General features: G+C 68.1%; 1 protein-coding gene across 18 annotated transcripts in view; it reads left to right on the top strand.

The window, feature by feature from the left end:
- Nucleotides 1-20,677, top strand: part of NCOR2 (nuclear receptor corepressor 2) — a 158,761-nt gene that overhangs the window by 103,347 nt on the left and 34,737 nt on the right. For all 18 annotated transcript variants that reach the window (XM_080650540.1, XM_080650549.1, XM_080650545.1 and 15 more), the window contains 4 exons: nucleotides 851-913; nucleotides 10,085-10,227; nucleotides 16,557-16,704; nucleotides 19,979-20,029. In XM_080650540.1, coding sequence (XP_080506666.1) covers nucleotides 851-913; nucleotides 10,085-10,227; nucleotides 16,557-16,704; nucleotides 19,979-20,029 — 405 coding nt within the window. The remainder of the gene's footprint in view (nucleotides 1-850; nucleotides 914-10,084; nucleotides 10,228-16,556; nucleotides 16,705-19,978; nucleotides 20,030-20,677) is intronic.

The following is a 20,677-nucleotide window of genomic DNA, read 5'->3' as shown; positions in this document are numbered from 1 at the left end:
GCATTTCTGCCAGGAGCAGCTGCTGCAGCGGAGTAGCCACCACCCCTTTTTTAGAAGGACCCTCGCGCTCACCGCCCCCAAGTCCCCCCCTAACCCCGTAGGCGCCTGGATTCCTCATATGGTCACTGCTGTGGCCAAAGGGTTGAGTAGCAGTTCCCAAGTTCAGCCACAAGGGGGCAGCCCCTGCGCATCGCTCGTCTGTACTTTCTCGGCTCTTTGGGGGCCCACCCTCCTGCCTCTGTGGGAACCCCTGGCCCTGAGTCCTGGGACTGAGGTCCCGGCCACCAGGATGCCTTCCCGGGGTGGGGGGGTTGATGGAGGTGATGTTTTATTTGTCACAGGGATCCCCTCCTCCACGCCCTGGGTCTGCTCCAGGCACCAGGCACCTGCCCCATCTTCTCGGGGGAGGCAGTGGGTACCCGTGTCCCAGAGGGGCTGTTTGAGGCTTAGAGAAGGGGGGGCTGCTTCTGTAGAGTCACGGAGTTTGCCGGGATTCGAACCCAGCCTGGGCGGCCGCCTGTGAGTGGCAGCGCGCGGAGCGGCCCAGCGCCCGAGGGCTCCCTGCAAGAGTGAGCCGTGTGCCCCACTCCCAGGCACGGGCCCCTGGAACCTGGGCCGATGGGGGGGCCCGGACCCGCGGGGTGGAGAATGCAGGGGGCTGTTCCAGCTTGCCCACCCGGGCTCAGACGTCCCTGTCCGGGCCCCGCGCTGCCTCAGTTTCCCGTTGGTGAAACGGGACGATGGCGCACGCCGCACCCCTGCGGGCCGCGTGGAGGCTGGCCCGGGTGCGAGAGCAGCTCGGCGCGGGCGCCCCTGGCGGCCTTGGCCAACGTGCGTGCCCTCCCTGCAGCCTCCATGGAGATGAACGAGAGCTCCCGCTGGACCGAGGAGGAGATGGAAACGGCCAAGAAAGGTGAGGGCGTCGGGGCCTGGTCGCCCTCCCGGGCACCCGGTGCTGAAGGTCACGTGGCGGGGAGGACGTGGACGCGTGGGGGGGGGGGCGTGAGCGGGGGCTGCGGTGCGGTTGGTGGGGGGGACGGGGGGGGGTCAGGCTCTGCTTCGGGGTGTTCTCAGGTTGGCCACGCCTCCCTCCAGCTCCCCCCTCAGGTGAGGCCACCTCCCTGGGCCTCAGTGTTCTCACCTGCGCAATGGGAATGAGAGCATCGCCCCGAAGAGCCCCCCGCCTCCTCCCGCAGGCTCAGCCCTCCTTGTAGCGGCTCGAGAGGCCACTGGGGGCCGGGGTGGGGGGGTGGGGGAAGAAGGGGGGTTGCGCTAGCTGGCGGGGCCCAGGAGAGCTGTCACCCCCCCGAGGGCCATGTTGTCATCTTTCTCGGGCCTCTGCGCCCTCTAGGTGGCGTGTCTGTGGGTCTCGCTCGCCATGGAGTGCGCAAGAGGCTTTCGTGAAATGGCCTGACGTCTCCTTTCCCCTTTAACTGTGACAAAGGGCGCGTGAAACGGACAGCGTTTACGTGTTTACTACCCGCGGCGTGCCTTTTAGGGGTGTCGGCACGTTCCCACTGTCCCGCCAGCAGGGCCATTGGCCCTGCCAGAAGCGAGCGCCCCGTTAGCAATCACTCCCGCCCCCGGCCACCGGCCCGCCCGCACGCACCCACGGCTCCGCACCCCTCCGTCCCCTGGACCCGCCTTGCTGGGCCCTCACCTGCGTGGAATCATACGATACGCTACGTGCCCTTGGCGCCCGGCTCCTCCCGTGGGGCCGCGTGCTGGCGCCCCGTTCCTTTCCGTGGCCGCGTCGTCTGCCACGTGCAGTGGGCCGCGCTCCGTGAGTCACGCGCTGGCGGACGGACCTGCGGGTCGTTTCCATCCGTGGGGCCTGGTTGGGCTGCCGTGAGCCTGTGCGTGGGCTGCGTGAGATTCTCCCCACACGGGCAGCCCTGGGGTCCGGCTGTCGGCGGCGATGTTGCCCCGGGACCCACCCCAGGGGGGCAGTAAAAGGGCCCCACAGGCAGGTTCAGGCGCCCCCCCCCCCCCGCCTCCCCCTTCCGCAATGCTCCCACCTCTCACTGCCGCCACCTTCTGTCGGTCGTCACGGCAGCCCCAGCGCGGCCTCCTCCCTCCCTGTTGCCTTGAGGGGGTTGAGTTGACGGCCGCCCTCTCTCTCCCTGGGGAAGGGCAGAGCTGGAGCTGGAGCTGGGGCTGGGAGGACGGCGGGATGACTCACTCGGAGGCGGCAGTGAGCCCTGGCGGCTCAAGGTTGGGCCCTCGGCGGCGGTGAGCTCATCTGGTCCTGCCCACGGAGCCGGCAGCGTGAATCCCGCCAGGCCCGCGCCGCGGTGACATTTGTAATAATGCAGCGAGCGCCGGCGGGCTCGTCAATTACAGCGACCGGGCCATTGCCGCCGGGGTGGCTGCTAATGGCCGTGTGTTCCAGGCAGCGGGGGAGGGGGGACCGGGGAGGCAGGTGCTGGCTGGCCCAGCGACTCCTCCACGGTGGGCAGGGGTGCCTGCCGCCCAGGCCTCAGAGACCCGGAAAAGGCCCCGGGAGCCGGCTGTGCCCGAGGCGGACGGGATCCACTGTCCTCCTTCCCATCAGGGCCTCCCAGCCTCTGCAGGGCAGGGCCGCCCCGGAGCCGAGCCAGTCCTGGTCCGTCCCCCGACAGCGCAGGGAGGTAAGCAGCCAGTTGTCCCCGGGGCCTGGGGACGGCTGAGCCTGGCCGGAGCTCCCGGAGACAGTCGCCCACCAGCCGGGCCTTGAAGGATGCGTTGCACAGGGTCCCCGTCCCCAGACCTCAGCCTCTGTGCCTTTTATTTAGGTCTATGACCTCAGGCAGACCGGGTCTGCCTCCCTGCGCCTCAGTCTTCTCATCCGTGCAACGGGCATGCCGCCCGCCGCCTCTGTGTACCGGGGCTGCCGTGACGAAGCGCAAACGTGGGTGGGTTAGGAACGACGGAAACGCATTCGCTCTCCGCGCCGGAGGCTGGGAGTCCAGCACGGAGGCGTGAGCTGGCCGGAGCTCCCTCAGAAGCCCGCTGGGCGCCGGGCTCCCCGAAGGAGGACAGCCAGGCCGCGAGGTCACAGCACAAAGGAACGCTCCCCCGGGGCCGTCTCCGTACCCGCGGGCGCCCGGGAGCTGCTCCGAGTTGTATGTGTTCCGTTGCTCTGTCCCCACCAACCTCACGGAGCAGGTGCTGTTCTTGTTCCCGGGTCACGGATGGAGGCCCAGAGAGGCTGTGTGAGCTGCCTCGGGTCCCACAGCTGTTAAGTGGCGGAGCTGGTGGGATTTGAGACCATCATGCTGGCGACAGAGTGGGCGTGGGGCTGGTGTGAGGCCTGAACGAGCGAGGCTCCGGGCCGGGCCGCTGGGACGGAGGTAGCGAGGACGGCAGGGCTGTGCGGGGTGGCTGAGTGGAGGCCATGAGAACCCGGAGAGGGAGGGCGATGGGTGGGGGCTGGGGGGGGGCTGGGGGGGGGGCTGGGGAGGACCCTGGCCTTCCCACGCTGGGGTGGAGCTGGCTGTCCGCCGAGGGCACGGGGAGCAGTGGGGCAAGGCTCCCGGTGGGCAGGCGGGCACCGGCCTCCCCTATGTGTATGGAGTCAGGGCTGCCTGCCCCAGGCGCTCACCCAGTGGGGACTGAGCATGTGCAGAAGCTGCCCGCCCAGGAACCGACCGGGCAGCCCCAGGGAGCTGGCGGCCTGCCCTCGGGCCCCGTGCCACCCGGGGCAGGAGGGCAGGCCCTCGTCCCCCTGGGAAAGGGCAGCCTGGCCTGGCACAGAGCCCTGACCCAGCCGTGCGGGCGGCTCCCCGCCCCCTGTCCCCAGTCCCCTTCTCTCGTGGGCAGGGGGCCAGTATGGAGGGGTTGGGGGGCCCCTGGGTCCCACCATTCTAGGCCCAGGAATTGGTGCTGGCCCCGCTCCAGGCTGCCAGGCCCCAGACAAACCCCATGGGGCCCGACGGAGCCCAGGCCCACCCCAGCCCTGTCCCCGTAACTCCAGCGGCTGGACGCGCCCCGCCGCGGGGAGCGAGGGAGACCCGTGGGTGCTTCCTGTTCCGGGGCCCTGGTCGGGTGCACTGGCTGGTTAGCTCGTTTTCACGGGTGAAGCGTCTGAGCCCCGGGGCAGCGGAGTGGGAGGCCCCAGCCACGGAGCCGCCCCCACGGCAGGGACCCCGCCCCTCCCCGTCCAGGGCTCCCATGGAGGGTTGAGGTGTCAGGATGGCCTTAGGGTCCTCAGACGTGCGTTGCCCCAGGGACTGCTGCCCCCTTTTGGGTAAAGACAGGCGAGGGGGCACGTTTCACGAACTCTCTAACCTTGCCCTGGGTCGTGTTGCTAAATGGTTAGAGCGTCAGCCAGAGGACCGAAGGGTCACGGGTTCGATTCCCGGTCAAGGGCACATTCCCTGGGTCGCAGGTTCGATCCATGGCCCCAGTGGATGTGTGTGTGTGTCTCTCTCTCTCCCTCTCCCCCTCCCCCTCTCTCCCTTCTGCTCTCTCTAAAAATCAGTGGGAAAACGATGTCCTTGGGTGAGGGTTTAACAGAAAGAAGGAAAGAACTACCTCATCTCCCGTGGGGCCCTGGAGGCGGGTGCTCCGCCTGTGTGAACAGGCACCTGTACATGTGTCTTATGTTTGCGCACGCGCACACACGCACACGCGCGCACACACACACACGTGTCTGGAGGCAGACACACAGGCTCACACAACTCCTGCTTTGCTGATGAGAGACTGAGGCCCAGGCCACGTGCTGAGCGGGGTCTGTGTGGCGGGAGCACGGGGCGAGGAGGGCATCGCGTGGCGTTTCCGGGCGGCGGGCAAGGCCACGCCAATCGCACGCAGTGGTCTGTTGCACCTGCGAGTGTGTGTCATGTGCGAGCGTGTGTCATGTGCGAGCGTGTCATGTGCGAGTGTGTCATGTGTGAGCATGTCGTGTGTATCATGTGCGAGCGTGTGTCATATGTGAGCGTGTGTCATGTGTGTCGAGGGGGAAGAGCTGTCTCACAGCGCATCTGCCATCTGCAGACCGGATCGCCGAGAGCGAGGCCAGGGCCGGCGTGCGGGGTGCTCCGTGGACCGGGGGCTGAGATACGAGCTGTGACACTCCCAGGGTGCAAATGGGGGGGGCGGCGTAGGGCCCACGGATGCTAGAGAGGTGCCCAGCCCAGGTCCTCTGAGCCTGGATGGTGGAGTGGGGGTTCCCGCTCCGTGGCGGGGACCTGTCAGGGGGCGGGCCCAGCCGGCAGGGTCGCTCACAGGTCCCTGGACGGTGCACGCGACGCTCCCTCGGCGGTGTAGGCAGAGCGGGTGTCCGCCGGGCCGAGGGCCCCCCCCCCCCCCAGCCACGACGCCGTGAGACGCCCCTCGCCATGCCCCTGCGGCCACCTCCTGCTCCTTCACCTCCTTCCCAGCCCCGTCCGTCCGTGACTCAGACCTCTGCCGGCTCCACTTCCTGTCTCGGTCAATTTCACTTCCCAGTTCCTGCCCGCCGAGGCTTCGGAACGAAACTCCTTCCTTAGAAAGTAGAAGTGGGGTCCGAGATCGCGACCGCAGGGGCCGTCAGAGCCAGGGGGCTGCACGCCCACCTGCTTCCTCTGGGACCGTCCAGGGCAGCCTGGGGGACCAGCCCCTCGTCTCGGGGAGCCCAGGGGGCCCCCAGACCCAGGCGCCGGGAGTGTTTGGAGCTGCGTGCGTTTGCCGGGCAGCGCCTCTTGCTAGCAGCTGTGGGCGCCCACAGGGCCGGCCATGAGCCGCGGAGCGAAGGAGCTCATTCCAGGGAGCGTTAGTTGCTCTGGAGGTGACCGAACCCCGAGACCACGCAGGGGGCTGGGAGGGCAGCTGTGAAGAGCGTAGTCCGGGAAGGCTTCTCGGCGGAGGCGTCCCTTGAGCCCCCGAGCTGAGACGGAGAACCGAGGCGGGTCTGTGGGAAAGCGGTGCGGGCCGAGAACACGAGTGCAAATGTCCTGGGGCACGTCCCCGGGCCAGGCATGAAGGCCCCCCCACCCCGTGGCTGAGGGAGTGAACTGGGAGCGGGGTGGCCAGCTGGCTGGACAGGTGGGCGGGGCCGGCTCCGCGCCGAGGCCTTCGGGTGTGATTCCAGAGCTCTCCGCGGCTGTCGTCGTCATCGGGAGACGGGAGGCAGGGCGGTGACACAGTTGGATTGGCATCCGCGGACGCGCGCTTGGGTCTCCCTGCGGAGGAGGGGAAGTCCTAGATCCCCGACACGGCCTGGATCCGGGATCCGCGGCCCGCCCTGGCACGGTGCCCCCGGGGCGAGGGCTGGGGCCCAGGCCAGGAGCAGGGCGCGGGAGACCTGCGGCCCGTGGTCTGGGGTTCCCGGGGGCAGGATGGGAAGGCGGGCGGGCGGACGGACGGACGGACGGCTCCAGGGACGCACAGGCCGGTGACCCTGGAGCTGGAAAACTCGGTCATGACCTGGATCTCGCTCCAAAGTTCAGCTCAGTTAACTTTCAACCCCCCGCGAGCTGCCGGCTCCCTGGCAGGTGTCCAGAGGGAGCCGCGACGGCTTGTGGGGCGTCTTGGGAGGGAGGACTGAGGCAGGGAGCCCCCCTCGGGGACTCCCAACTTCCCCCGGCCCGATGTGGGTGGGGGTCTCTGCACTATGGTGTCCGCCTCGGAACCAGCTCTGCCCCCCCCCTCCCCAGCCCGTCCCCCTCCGCCCTCCCAGACCCCCCCCCCCGAGTCCCCCGCAGAGGGGGGGGCCTGGCTGTGTAGGGGGAGGCGGAGGGGGGGGGAGAACGCAGGTGGATGGGCCTGGGCAGTGAGGGCGGAAAAGGCTGTTGGCTCCCCCCCGCCCGCCTGCGGGGTGGAGAGCTGTTTTTCTGAGCCCTCATCTGTTCTTACCGCTGCTGACGCCGCGCCACCACACGGATGGGGAGAGAGGGAGGGGGGCGCGGTGCCAAGCGGGCCCGCCCCCTCTGAACCTGGGCTCCTGCCACGCTCCCGCTCCCCAGCCCGCCCGCCCGCCCGTCTGGAGGTCACATTCAGCCCCGAGGCGTCTCGCTGGGTCAGGCAGCCGGCGGATCCGGGGAGCGAGGCAGCGGGAGCCCTCGGCCTGTGCACTTGGCACGCGCAGCGGGGGCCTCGGGGGGGGGGTCCCGGGGGGCTCCAGGCCAGCGCCCCTTGCTGAGCGCCCGCGTCGGGCACCTTGGTGCCCAGACGAGCCGCGGACACTGAGCCCTGGTGACGCCTGGCACGGGCCAGCGAGCGCACACTGACAACTTCGCGCTGGCTGCCCTCGCGGCGAAGGGCACCTCACTGCCCGCGGGGGGGGGGGGGGGGGGGCAGGGTACCGCCTCACGTCACGGGTGGCGGTGCTGAGCCTGGGCCAGGAGGCCGCCAGGACCTGCCTCCCACCTTCCCTTCCCTCCCCCTCCTCCCTCCTCCCTTCCCCCCTCCCACCTCCTCCTCCTCCTCTCCTCCCCTCCCTCCTCCTCTTTCCCTCTTCCTCCCTCCTCCCCCTCCCTCCCTCCACCCTCCACCCTCTCCTCCTCCCCCCTCCCTCCTCCTCCCCCTCCCTCCTCCTGGCGCTGTTAGAGGAGAAGGATGTGAGGCTGGGCTGAGCCGCCAGCAGACGCCAGAGCCGGCACCGCGGCCGCCCAGCCTCCCGCCTCCCAGCCCGCGGCTCCGGCTCCTCTCCCTGGAGCGCCCTCCGAGCCTTATGTTTCCGGAAAACTTGGCCGAGGGGGAGACGCAGATGAGAGGATGTGAGTGAGTGGCCCTGGGGGCGGGGGGCGGGGGGCTGGGGGGCTTCGGGCCCTGGTGACCAGGCGCGGCCGTGGCTGCCCAGAGCCAGGGACTCAGCAGCTCTGTTCCTGTGGGATCCCACCTCCACCTTCTGCGCGGAACCCCCTCCCCGCCTTTGGGGCTCAGGCCGGGGCTCTCCGGGAAAGAGGGAGGCCTGGGGTGGGGGCCTCGGGGGTCCTGGTTGGCGGGGGCCTGAGGCGTCGCGTCCCGTGGGGCTGCGGTGGCGGGCGCTTCGTCGGAGTCTCGGGCAGGTGTCTCCAGGGCGCGGTGGGGTCCCCCAGGGCGGCCCCCTGTACCTGGCACCCTCAGCGGGGTTCACAAAACAGGAGCCAGAAGGGACAGCTAGGGAAACTGAGGCCCAAGCGCAGCGGGACGGCGGGGACCACCCAGGGCGTCCTGGGCAGCTCCATCCGGGCCCTTGGTCAGCTTCTCTCCCTCAGGAAGGCGAGGGGGGCACCCCGCTCCCCAACCCCAGCCACCTCCAGGTCGGAAACGCCAGCCTCCCCAGGGCCAGGCCGCCCCCCCCCCCCCCCCCCCCCGCCCCAGGAGGCCCCGACGGGAGACACCAGCCCGGAGGCCAGGGTTCCGGCCGCGTGTTTGCCTGCCCGCTTGGCCCCGGCTGGAGTATAAATAAACGTGCGCCCCGCGCCCTCCCCCGCCGGGTTCTGTGGAAGTGGCAGCTGCTGCGGGCGGGCGCCGCGCAGGGAAAAGGTCAGGGGCCGGCCTGCATTTGATCCCACGCCTTCCCCCCTGTCCTTGAGGAACCCGGGGTGCCCTGAGCCACGTGGCCCGTGGCCTCCGCAGTGGAGCAGGTGGCCTGTCAGTCCCCCCCCACCCCCCCCCCCGGCCAGGGCCAGAAGTGGGGGAGCAGACCCCCCCCCTCGGTTCTCACGCCCACCCGGCCACCCCCCGGGCCTGCCCCACGCGCCTGTGCGGTGCTGTGGCCCCCCTTGCCCCCCAGCCTTGGTCCCCCCACTCCCCCCCAGCCTCGGTTCCCCCGCCCCCGTCCTGGGACAGGGAATGGGCCGTGGCCTCGCAGCAAGGACACCCCCCCCCCCCCCCCCCCCCCGGCTCCAAGCCTCAGCGTGTGAAGGGCTTTGCGAACTGCGGTCCCTGGGTCTGCCGCTCTGTCCTTCCCCGTAGAGCCTCACAGCAGCCCCAGCCCCAGCCCCAGCCCCAGCCCCAGCACACGTGTGAGTGGGCGACGACGGAGGGGTGGGCGAGGGATGGAGGGGAGGAAGGACGACGGTCAGAATGCCAGCACAGAGCCGCGTCCCTGCAGGGTTCGGCCGGAGCCCTCCCTGCCCGCAGCCTAATGCGATTCAGGGAACGCGCCTCGGACGTCGCGGTGCGAACCTTCCGTTCGCCTTACCGGTGCGGCTCTGGGGCCCGGCGGCCAGCGAGTGCGTTCCCAGTAATGTGACTCAGCCTTCAGGCCGCCCCCCCAAAACCCCCCCCCCCCGCCGCCCCGTCCTGCCTCACAGCCCCCGGAGTCCGCCTCCCGCCTCCCTCCTCTTGCCGTGCCGTCCACGGGAAGGGGCGGCCCCACCTGCTCCCCGCGAGGCGTGCTGCTGCCGGGAGACACGGGCGTACACAGAGACGCGGCCGTGTGCGCGCCAGCCCCTGTGTGCCCGGAGCCCCGGCGGCGGGCGGGCGGGCGGGCTGAGACCCGGGGCGGGCTGCCGGGGCGCTGTAAGGGGGGGCTGTGTTTGTCCTGAGCCCATCAGGGCGTTGGGGTAGAAGTGGGGGGTGTACAGCTCTGGCCTGAGTGTGTGGGGGAAACTGGCTCTGGCGACAGGAGGTTTGGGGGTGAGGTCTGCCCATTTCTGGGGGCTCCTCCCCACACCAGGAGGCTGAGAGCTCGGGGTGGGGGGGGGGCGGGCTGTGATGTGGGGACACGTCCACGTCCCCAGCCCCTGGACCAGCCCAGGGTGGTCGCATCCAGGGGGGCTTTGAGTTCTGGGGGGGGCCCCAGCGAACCAGGGTGCAGAGGCTCCTCGCCCCGGCTCACCCCCACCTGGACTTCATCGTCCCGTCGTCCCCACCCCTGCTCACACGCTCCTTCCGCTCCCGGCCGTCTCCCGGGCCCCCGTCTGCAGCTGCGAGTGCGTGTCAGCGCCGGGTCACGGGCTGGGAGGCGGGCGAGGGGGGCCTGGGCGGGTTCTGCGCCCCGGACCTCAGCCCTCAGCCCTCAGCCCCCAGAACCCGGGCACCCACCTGCCCCCCCAGGCCTCTCCGTGCTGCCCTCCGTCTCCCCGGTCCCCCCCACCACTTCCCCCCTGGGGTCTCAGCCCAGAGGAGGCCGGGGGCAGGGGGGCTCCGTGGGCCCCCCCCGCACAGCCTCACCGCCGCCCGCCCCCCGCAGGCCTCCTGGAGCACGGCCGGAACTGGTCGGCCATCGCCCGCATGGTGGGCTCCAAGACGGTGAGCCAGTGTAAGAACTTCTACTTCAACTACAAGAAGCGGCAGAACCTGGATGAGATCCTACAGCAGCACAAGCTGAAGATGGTGAGCCCCCCCCCCCCCCCCGCCGCCCCCCCGCCCCGCGTCCCTGCCCAGGGGCACCCCTGGGACGCCACAGGGTCGATCCGGCCATAGACGTCCCTCCTGGGTACGGGACAGGCAGGCGTGCCCGCCGTGCAGGCCCCGCCTCCACCCTGCACCCGTCTCACAAGCGCTGGGGCCCGGGAGGGCTGGCGGCCGAGGCCTCCGACTCCCTGGACTTGGGGGCTGCCCCGCCATGGAGTGGAGGCCCAGGGGTAGGTGAACCCCAGGGACCGTTTCCCTCACCCCATCGGGCTTCGCAGCCTCAGGGCCGCCCCGGGGAGGGAAGGGCAGGTCGGGGGGGAGCAGCCGCCCGGTCCCGGCCTCTGTGGTCCGTCCCTAGGGGAGGCCAAGGCCCTCCCTCCCTCCCCCAGGAGCGCAGAAGGGGCGGGCGCGCCTCTCAGCGTAAATGCTTTCCCGAGAGGAGAGGCCGCTTTCTCCGCAGCTGTTACTGGAAGAGAGGGCCATTCCGGGCGGCCCTGCTCGCGATCTCTCTCTCTCTCTCTCCCCCTCCCTCCCTCCCTCCCTCCCTCCCTCCCTCTCCCTTCCCATCTGTCTCCTCATCTCCCCTTTCCCCCCAGTTTGGCCATCCTTCCTACGCCAGGCAGTCAGCTTCTCAGACGTGGGGAAACTGAGGCTCAGCTAGGCTTGGGTTTGAACCCGAGGACCCAAGCTCTTAGCCAGCAGGCTGCCTCGGGGGGGCACACAGCCCTCTACCCCCCCCAGCGCACCCCCATGGGACCCCCTGTTGTGGTTTAAAGTTCTCGAATCCTGTCGAGCTGCTTCCCCACGCAGCCCGCCCCGGCCCGGAGAGAGGGTGCACGGGCTGCTGAGGCTGCACAGCGCGAGGCGGGCCAGGGGAAGGGTCTCGCCCTTTGAACGCCGGCTGAGCATGTGCAGAAGTTGAGGGCATCGCGTCCCGGCCGGCCCCGAGTGTTCTGGGGGACACTGGCCGTGCCCGTGTGGTCAGGGCTGAGGCCGGCCCCTGCCTGCGCCCCGTTCCCCGCCACGCCCACCTGCTATTCAGGGGGGTCCCGGGCTCCTCGGGCCTCTGGGGCTGGGGCTGCACTGCATCTTCCCAGATTTCCCAGGATGCCTTTCCAGGGGGAAGGAGGAAGCTCAGGGCGGGGCGGGCCCCACGCACCTGGCCCGACACCTGCTGAAACCCCGTGGGTCCAAGAGGAGCTGAGCTTAGGCTGCAGGAGGGCGGAGGCGGGGGGTGGGGAGGGGCCTGCATACACCAGCTCCGATTTGGGGGGCTTCTGAGCATCACCCGGGCACAGAGCGATGCTGTCTCTTCCCTCGGACCACCTTCCTCCCTCCCCCTTGCCCCTCCCCCTCCCCACTCCCTGCCCCTCCGGCCGGTGTCCCAGGCCTCCCAGCCCAGCCTGTTGGGTTACAAGCTTCTCCTTCTTCCTCCTCGCGAGCCTGCGGGCCCCAGGCCTCACTTTCCAGGTTTCCTCAGCACCCCCACTCCCCCGTACCCCTGGGAGACCCCAGAACTGGACAGTGCGGTTCGAAGGACCAGGGACCCCAGGAAGCTGGATGGTGCGGGGGGGCTGAGGGGGGGCGGTAGTGGGGCCAAGTCCAGCTTGACGCCTGGGCCCCTGTGTGTCCTTGGGCAGCAGCTTCCCCCGCTGAGGCTCCGTTTCCTCCTCTGTGAAGTGTGGGGGAGTAAAGGCCCTTGTCCCCAGGACTCGGGGTGAGTGCCCGCCGGGGCGGGGTGCCCTGTAGGGCTGGCGCGCTGGCTGCAGATCCCTCCCACGGCCCATCGCTGGCCCTTAACGCCTGCGAGGAGTGGTTTCGGCGTCAGCATCGTCAACATTGCGTGTCGGAGCGCCGGCCCCTCCGCTTCTCGGGCGTTCGTTGGAGGTGCTGTCAGGAAGCGGGGACTCCGGGCCCACGAGACCCGGGTTTAAATCCAGACGCGGCCACTTCTCCCTCAGGGAGCCGTGTGGCCGCTGGCCGGTGGCTTCACCACTGTGCCTCGATTTCCCCATCCGGACATGGGGCGGTAGTAGGGCCCAGCTCAGGGCCATGGGAGGGGGGTGGTTTGAGTGAATGTGTGTCAGGCCCCTAGAAGGGGCCTAGCAGGTCACCAGCGCTCTGGGACGGAGCCCGGCGGTGGCGGTGGCGGCGGCGGTGGCGGCGTGGTGACAGCGGTGGGCATATGGCGCCAGGCTGCTGGGTGTCGGCTCCCTCGTTGGTGGTTGCCGTGGCGGCTGTCAGTTCCTGGGGGGACTGAGTCTTAGGCTGGTTGATGGATGATGGATGGGTTCATTCATTCATTCACTCAGAGTATCAGCCTATCAGAGCGGTGGAGGGCGGGGCTCTGGGCAGGAGGGATCCGCCTGGCTCTGCCCTCACTGGCTGGTGCCCGCGCGGGGACACTAGTGGGGGCAGCAGCCCAGCCCAGGCTGAGGGGCAGGCGTGAACGGGAGGGGACCCAGAGGCCAGCGTGGCCTCAGCCCCCCGAGGCGGCCTCCCTTGCTCCGGCCCCAGGTGGAGGTCATGAGGCCTGCAGCAGGCAGTGGGGGCTGCGGAGACCACAGGGGGGCCTGGGAGCCCCGGGCCGCCCTTGCGGGCCTGTCCCCGTGTCCCTACTGAGCTGCGCAGAGCGGGTCCTTGGGGCCCGCAGTGCCGGGGACCCAGCGTGGGGGGCTGGCCGGCCACGGTCTGGGGGGGGGGGCGTAGAGGCACCCCTGGCTGGGGTCTCCCTTAGGGAGAAGGGCGATGTGGAGCGAGGGGAGGGTCACAGAGAGCGGGTGGCGAGCAAACGCCGTCAGAGGAATTCGGCTCGGCCCCGGGCCTTGGTCCTGACCGCGGCCACTCCTGGGGCAGGGGTGAGTTCCCTGTCCCTGGAGTATGCAAGCGGGCCTCATGCGATGATGATGCTGCTGCTGCTGCTGACCTCGCTGCTGAACTCAGTGACCTCTGCCTCCGGCCCCTCCCCCACGCCCTCCGGTCCCAGGAGGAAGACCGGCCCCTGTGGATCCCCAGGCGGCCACGTAGGCCGGGTCGGGTCCGAGCGCAGGAAGACGGCTCCCCCTCGGCCGGGGCAGGGAGGCGCGGGGCGGGCGGGGCGGAGGGTCAGCGCGGCCCCCTCATGCCTTGCAGCAGGCCCGCCGAGGTGGCTGCGCAGCGTCAGCAGGAAGCAGGCTCGGGCGGGCGGGCGGGCGGAGCTGTCCAGGGTTATGTAACACTTGGCTGTCCTCCGCGAGGCGGCCCTCCCCGCTCTGGCCGAAGGTTACCCCCGCTCGCTCTCCCATCTGAGTCCAGGCCCTGGGGCTCCACTTCCGTCTCTCTCCCTCTGTTTGTCTCCACCCTGGCCCGGCCTTGTCTTAGTTCTCTCTGTTGTCTCTTCCATCTGAGGCCACACAGGCCTGCGGAGGGAGAGGGAGAGGGAGTGGGAGAGGGAGAGGGAGGGAGAGAGAGGTGATCCGGGCGGGGAAGCGCTTGAACCTGACCTGCTTTCGAATCTGGGCTTCTCGACTCCTGCGCTGTGTGGTCTCGGTCCAGCGTCTCAGCCTCTCTGAGCCAACGTCCTTGTCTGTCGGGCTCATTCATCTCAAGACGTAGTTCGAACGCCCTGCTCTGAGCCAGGCCCCGTGCCAGGGGTGCTGGGCAGACGGCCAAGGACAGGCCTTGAGGAGCTGGTTTTAGTTTGAGAAACAAACGAACACACACACACACACACACACACACACACACACACACACACACGATTTCACACTGTGGCCTGGCGGTGGCAAGCTGAGGGGTGCCGTGGGGTGTGACGGATGCATGGCGAGGATCCGCTGGTTTTGACAGAGTAGCCAGGGCGGGCCTCCCAGACAGCCCTGGCCAGGCCTTAGGAACCCAGTTCCCAGCGAGGCTCCCAGTTCCCTGAGTCCCAGCCTCCCCCCCCGCCCACCCCCCCTCCCCGGCGGCCCATCGCAGCCTTGCCCGGCTGCCCGGGGTGCCGGAGTGAGAACCGCCAGCTAAAAATAGATTGGGGAAGGAGGGGAACCCTCAGCCGCGCCCACAGAAGCCACTGCCACACAACTCGGGCACCTCCGTGGGCTGTCCCCGGGGGCCGCAGGGAGAAGCTGGGGGTGTGGGCGCAGGGCTGGGCGTTCCCATAGCGGCCGGTGGACACGGGCAGGGCGGGCGCCGGCCCTCTGGCCCAGTGCCGGGACGGAAGCCATGACGAACGGGGCAGCGGGCACCTCCCTTTCCCGCTTGGTGTCCCCAGTGGCTGCACCCTGGGGACCCCCATTGCCCTGGGAGGAGGCAGGGCAGGGCTGGGGCTGGGCTGGGGGACCCCTGAGGCCTGTTCCCAGCCAGGCCACGGTGAGGGGCAGATGGGCGCGGGCTGTGTGGTGTAGCGAGTCGGGGCGGCTTCCCCCTGGGGCCTGTCCGGGGGATTGGTGGAGGACGAGAGGTTGTATTCGTTTCTTTGGTTTTCACTTTCTTTTTTTAAATATATTTTTGTTGATCTCCGAGAGGAAGGGAGAGGGGGAGAGAGAGAGAGAAACATCCACGATGAGGGAGAATCATGGATCAGCTGCCTCCTGCACGCCCCACACTGGGGATCGAGCCTGCACCCCGGGCCTGTGCCCTGGACCTGAATGGAACCCGGGACCCTTCGGTGTACAGGCCGAGGCTCTACCCACTGAGCAACACCGGCCAGGGTGTGTATTCGTTTCTGGTTCACTCTGTCTCAATGCCGGAGCTCCAAGTCCGAACCCAGGTGCCGGCGGCTGCGCTCGCTCTGCGGGCTCCCGGGAGGGCCCGCGCGGCCTCGCCCACTCCTGGGGGCGCCGGCTGCCTCGTGGCCCGAGGTGCCCTGGCCATAGATGCAGCCGCTCTCCCCGGGGCGCCCCTGGGTGCCTCTGTGTCCCAGCTCCCCTCTAGCACGGGCACCAGCCGTTGGATTTAGGGCCTCCCTCCTCTGCTCTGACCTCATCTTAGCGAATCCCATCTGCCGAGAGCCGATCCCAAATAAGGGCACGTTCTGAGGGCTGGGTGGACCGGGTGGATGTGCGTCTGGGGGACAGTCCGATCCGTGTCCACAAGTGCTCGAGTCCCGTCTCCCTCCCTGCAGACGCCAAGGGGCTCAGGCTGTGACCCCCCCTCCCCTGTCACCCGGGCTGTGTTGGGTGCCCTCGGAGGGTCCAGTCCACTCCCCCCGGGGGTCCCTGGTCACCTCGAGACCCCCGGCACACTCTGCCTACACACCACCCCCCCAGCTCCCCGCTGTGTGTTCAAGCCCCAGACACTGACACTTCATAGTCGCTGCGTCGATCAACAAACCCCATCTGGGCACCTGCGTGGCTCAGCCTGGGCGGGGGAAGAGATGCCAGGATGTCTCCTCTGCCCTCCTGAAGCGCCCGGCCCAGGGCAGTGCGAAGAGGGAGCCGGCCACGAGGGGTGACTTTAGTACCCGAGCTGGGGGTGTGGCTCCTGGCCCCGGGCGTGAGGAGCCTGGCTTTGGAGGACGAGGGTTTGGGGTGCCGGGAGGTGACAGGCTGCAGGGAGGGTTCCTTTCTGCCCCACCTCTGGGCCTGTGCCCTTGCAGCCTCCCCCCCTGGACCGCTCACCTTTGGAGCCCTGCCCAGCCAGCTCCCTCCGGACACCTCCTCCGAGAAGCCCTCCGGGACTGTCCGTCTAGAGTCGCCCCGCCCCCGCCCTTTCTTGCCCGGGTCTCCACAGCCCTGCCTGCACCTCTGCGTCTTCCTTCCTTTTAAGGGATGTGTTGTGTGCTGGCCTTACCCACGAGGAGGTCGGGGGGGAGGGCAGGACCTTGTCTGCCTTGTTCATGTATGTTCTCAGCCCCCATGCACTGGCTGCGCACAGTAGGTGCCTTGTAAAGGTTGGTGGAGTGAAGTGTGAGGAGCTTCCCAAGCCGGCCTGGCCCCCGGGGACCCGTTGGGGGCCGATGAGACGGGGAGGGAAAAGCTCCTTCATTCATTGGCTTCCCGTAGCGAGGGAACCTGGCAGGGTGGCCCCGGGGGCGGCCCGCTCCGGCGAGGACCATCCGCAGGGCTGCGGCGTCGCGGGGGCCTCTGTGGGAGGGAGTCTGTCTCCCCTGGCAGCCGGCGGGCGAGGCTGCACCCAGGAGTGTGTGGGACGCGGCGGGGGGGAAGCCAGCCCCGGTAAAAATAGCCACCAGTGTGTGTGGCTGCCGCAGTGGGGGAGGGGAGGGCGCCCTCACAGCCGTGGGGCGGGATCAGTGTCCCGCGCACCTGTGGTGGCCTCCGGCTGGGGAATCCCCGGGCCCGGCCCTGACCTGCCACTCTCCCCATGCCCAGGAGAAGGAGAGGAACGCGCGCCGGAAAAAGAAGAAGGCCCCGGCCGCCGCCAGCGAGGAGGCCGCCTTCCCGCCCGTGGTCGAGGACGAGGAGATGGAGGCGTCGGGCGCCAGCGGGAACGAGGAGGAAATGGCGGAGGAGGCAGAAGGTGAGGGTGCTTGGTGGGGACTGACCTTTCCCAGAAATGTCTGGGTCCCTCTGAGGGGCCTGGACTGCCCCAGAGGGGAGAGCGTGGTGGTGACAGTGATGGTGGTGATGGAGATGGTAGTGAAATGATGGTGAAGAGGTGGTGGTGGTGATGGTGATGAGGATGGTGACGGTGATGATGGAGATGATGGTGGTGATAAGGGTGGTGATGATGATGGTGACGGTGATGGTAGTGACAAGGATGGTAGTGGTGGTGATGATGGTGATGGTGATGGTGGTGATAAGTATGGAAATAAGGATGTGACGATGGTGATGGTGGTGATAAAGATGGTGGTGATGATGGTGATAAGGATGGTGTTGATGGTGATGATGGTGATAAGGATGGTAGTGATAGTGGTGATGGTAATGGTGGTGGTGATGGTGGTGGTGATAAGTATGGTGATGGTGATGGTGGTGATGGTAGTGATAAGGATGATGGTGATGGTGATGGTGATAAGGATGGTGATAAGGATTATGGTGGTGGAGGTGGTGGAGGTGGTGATGGTGGTGATGGTGATGGTGGTGATGATGGTGGTGATGATGATGGTGATAAGGATGATGGTGGTGGCGGTGGTGGTGATGATGGTGGTGATGGTGGTGATGGTGATGGTGGTGATGATGGTGATGATGGTGGTGATGGTGATGGTGATAAGGATGATGGTGGTGGCGGTGGTGGTGATGATGGTGGTGATGGTGGTGATGGTGATGGTGGTTATGGTGGTGATCGTGGTGATGGTGGTTATGTGATGGTGGCGGTGGTGGTGGTGATGGTGGTGATGGTGGTGGTGGCGGTGGTGGTGGTGGTGGTGGTGGTGATGGTGGTGATGGTGATGGTGGTGGTGGTGGTGGTGGTGATGATGGTGGTGATGGTGGTGGTGGCGGTGGTGGTGGTGGTGGTGGTGGTGGTGGTGGTGATGGTGATGGTGGTGATGGTGGTTATGGTGATGGTGGCGGTGGCGGTGGTGATGGTGGTGATGGTGATGGTGGCGGTGGCGGTGGTGGTGATGATGGTGGTGATGGTGGTGGTGGTGGTGGTGGTGGCGGTGGTGGTGGTGGTGGTGGTGGTGATGGTGATGGTGGTGATGGTGGTGGCGGTGGTGGTGGTGATGGTGGCAGCAGCAGCGCTCCCAGAGGCTCTGGTCCCGCTGGCGCTGTCCGCCCCGCCCTGCTGACCCTGTGAGGACCCAGCACAGCCCTAGTGGCACCTGGTGTCCTGCCAGCTCACCCGCTGTCACATTTTAGAAAAAAGGTTGTTTTTGACAACAGTGTTTTGACCTGAACTGTTGACAAGTAGAACCAGTCTGTTGGTCGGTCAGTATTTCAACAGTGAACCCGTCGCACTGCCTCCCGGCACCCCAGGGGTCCCGTCTGGTTGGCACTTCCCACGGCTGCTCTGGGTGGGGCCTGAGGCGCGGGTGGCGCCGTGTCTCGGTCAGCCCCCAGGTGCCCGCAGCGGTGTGCCCGCCCCGTCCTCGGGAACCCTCCCCCGGCGAGTGCTGCTCAGGGGACAGTGAGGATAGGTCACCCGGTGCCCGAGGGAGGGTTCTGACCGCAGCAGAGAGGCCGCCCTCTGGCCCTGGGCTCCGCGGAGCGACCAGTGGCTGCAGAGCCCCGAGTTGCCCCGCCACCCGCCACAGGCCTCCTGCCCCTGCTCACTAATTAGCCTGCCTGGGCCCCCTCCCCCCCCCCCCCCGGGCCGATACCCCGTCCCCGTGGCACGGAGCCCCTGAGGACCCCACCCCTGCTGAGCTGAACGCCTGCCTCTGTCTGTCATCTCCCCGCCCACAGCTGCCCCTCAGGTTCTTGGTGCTCGGTCGCCGCTCCCCTCCTGCCCCCGCCGGAGGTCCTGCCTCTCGCTGCTCTCCGCCTGTCCCTGCCCTTAAGCCCCCACGCTCCTGCCACGCGGCCAAGGAAGGCGTGCGTCCCCTCCCGGCTCTGTAAGCCGGCCTCCCCCCCCCCCAAATGCAGGCTTTCCCAGCCCGAGGGGGTTCCCGAGCCCCCATCGTCCCCACAGCCCTAGGGAGCAGGTATTGTTATTGCCCTGTTTACAGATGGGGAAACTGAGGCACGGCGGCTCCCCAGGCCACACAATCCCAACCTGGACCTGCCGGCGGAGAACCATTTTTTTTTGCGGGGGGGGATGGCCCGGCCGTCGGAGCCCACACCGCCCTCTGTTGCTCACGCCTGAGACCTGACGTGGCCAAGGCTCTGCCTAGGTGCCCGTGTTCTCCTGTGGTCGGCAAACCGCGGCTCGCGAGCCACCTGCGGCTCTTTGGCCCCTTGAGTGTGGCTCTTCCACAAAATGCCACGGCCCGGGCGAGTCTGTTTTGAAGAAGTGGCGTTCGAAGAAGTTTACGTTTAAAAAATGTGGCTCTCCAAAGAAATGTCAGTCGTTGTCCTGTTGATATTTGGCTCTGTGGACGGATGAGTTTGCCGACCGCCGTTAGACGAACAAACCGAGACCTGGGGGTTACGCCACTGGTCCTTGGTCCCATCGTGTGGAAGGGGAGGGAACCACGTTCTGGAGTCAGCAGGCAGGGGCAGGAGGCCCGGTGGTTAGGGACACAGGCTGCGAGGGCCAGCCCACTCTCGCCCCCAGGCATGCTGTGTGGCCTTAGGCAAGTGACCGACCCTCTCTGTGCCTCCATGTCCTCACCTGCAAGCGAGAGTGGTGACCGTCGCCAGCTCGCGGGTTCCGTGGGGTGTGTGTGTAGCCAGCCTGCGTCGCTGTCCCCAGGTTGAGTGACAGAAGGGGGGGCCCCGGCCCAAGGGGGGGGCCCCGCCCCCACCCCCGCCCCCGCCCTGGGTCTTGTGGGAAGGCAAGAAGCGGGGAGGCCTCTGTTCAGGGCCCAGCAGCCCCTGCTGACCGGGCTCAGCATCTGAGGGCAGAGGTCCCGGGAGAGAGCCAGGAACCACAGGAGGTGACCAGTCCGAGGCCACCCAGGACGGGGCGGGACTCGCTCCTCGCCCTGTGGGGCCCCCTCCTGGGCCCAGGGCCGCTGCAGGGGACCTGGGCTGCTGGTGCCCAGAGTCTGGGGGGAGGAGGGGCGTTGGTTCAAGGACAAGGACTGTCTGGACGGGGCAGGGGAGCGGCCAGTGGCTCCGCTGCCCGTCCCGCCGCTGCCTGTGGCCCTCGGCCCTGCTCCCGCCCTGCCTCCCCTCCCCCATCCTCCCGCCCTCCCCCCCTCCCCGCTGCTCCTGCCACGGCTCCTAACCCTTCTCTCACTTCCTTCCAGCCTCCCAGGCCTCTGGGAGCGAGGTACCCAGAGGGGAATGCGGCGGCCCAGGTACGAACGTGGCCGTCTGGCTGGAGGGGCGGGGGGCACCCCGAGATCCCCGTCCTCTGCGAGCATGCTTCTGCCTGGGACACCACTGTGCTGCCGCCGCCCGCCCCCTCCCCGCGCAGGGTCTGTTCCCCGTGCTGTTCCCAGCCTCCCGCCTGCAGACCACTGCGCTCGGCCCAGATGATGATTTTTCACCGTGTTTTCATCCGTTGATTTCCCAGCAGCCAGTGTGGGTGTTTGAGGGCCCCCACTTTACAGAAGGTGGGGGGACATGGAGACCCAGAGAAGTGACAGGAGTGATTTTTTTAAAAAAATATGTTTTATTGATATTTTACAGAGAGGAAGGGAGAGGGATAGAGAGTCAGAAACATCGATGAGAGAGAAACATCGATCAGCTGCCTCCTGCACACCCCCCACTGGGGATGTGCCCGCAACCAAGGTACATGCCCCTGACCGGAATCGAACCCGGGACCCTTCAGTCCGCAGGCTGACGCTCTATCCACTGAGCCAAACCGGTTTCGACAGGAGTGATTTTTTTTTTTTAAGGCTTAAGAGCCAGGCCTGGAACTGAGGTCCCCTTGCCCTTGTCTGTCGTGTCCCCACTTCGGTCGGCACCTCCTGTGCCCCTGCTGGGTCCCAGGCCCCTGGGAG

The sequence above is a fragment of the Plecotus auritus genome (genome assembly GCF_963455305.1).
Source record: "Plecotus auritus genome assembly, chromosome: 13".
NCBI classification, from domain to species: Eukaryota; Metazoa; Chordata; class Mammalia; order Chiroptera; family Vespertilionidae; genus Plecotus; species Plecotus auritus.
Note: the sequence above shows the minus strand (reverse complement) of the source record. Positions and strands in the feature narration are given on the sequence as shown.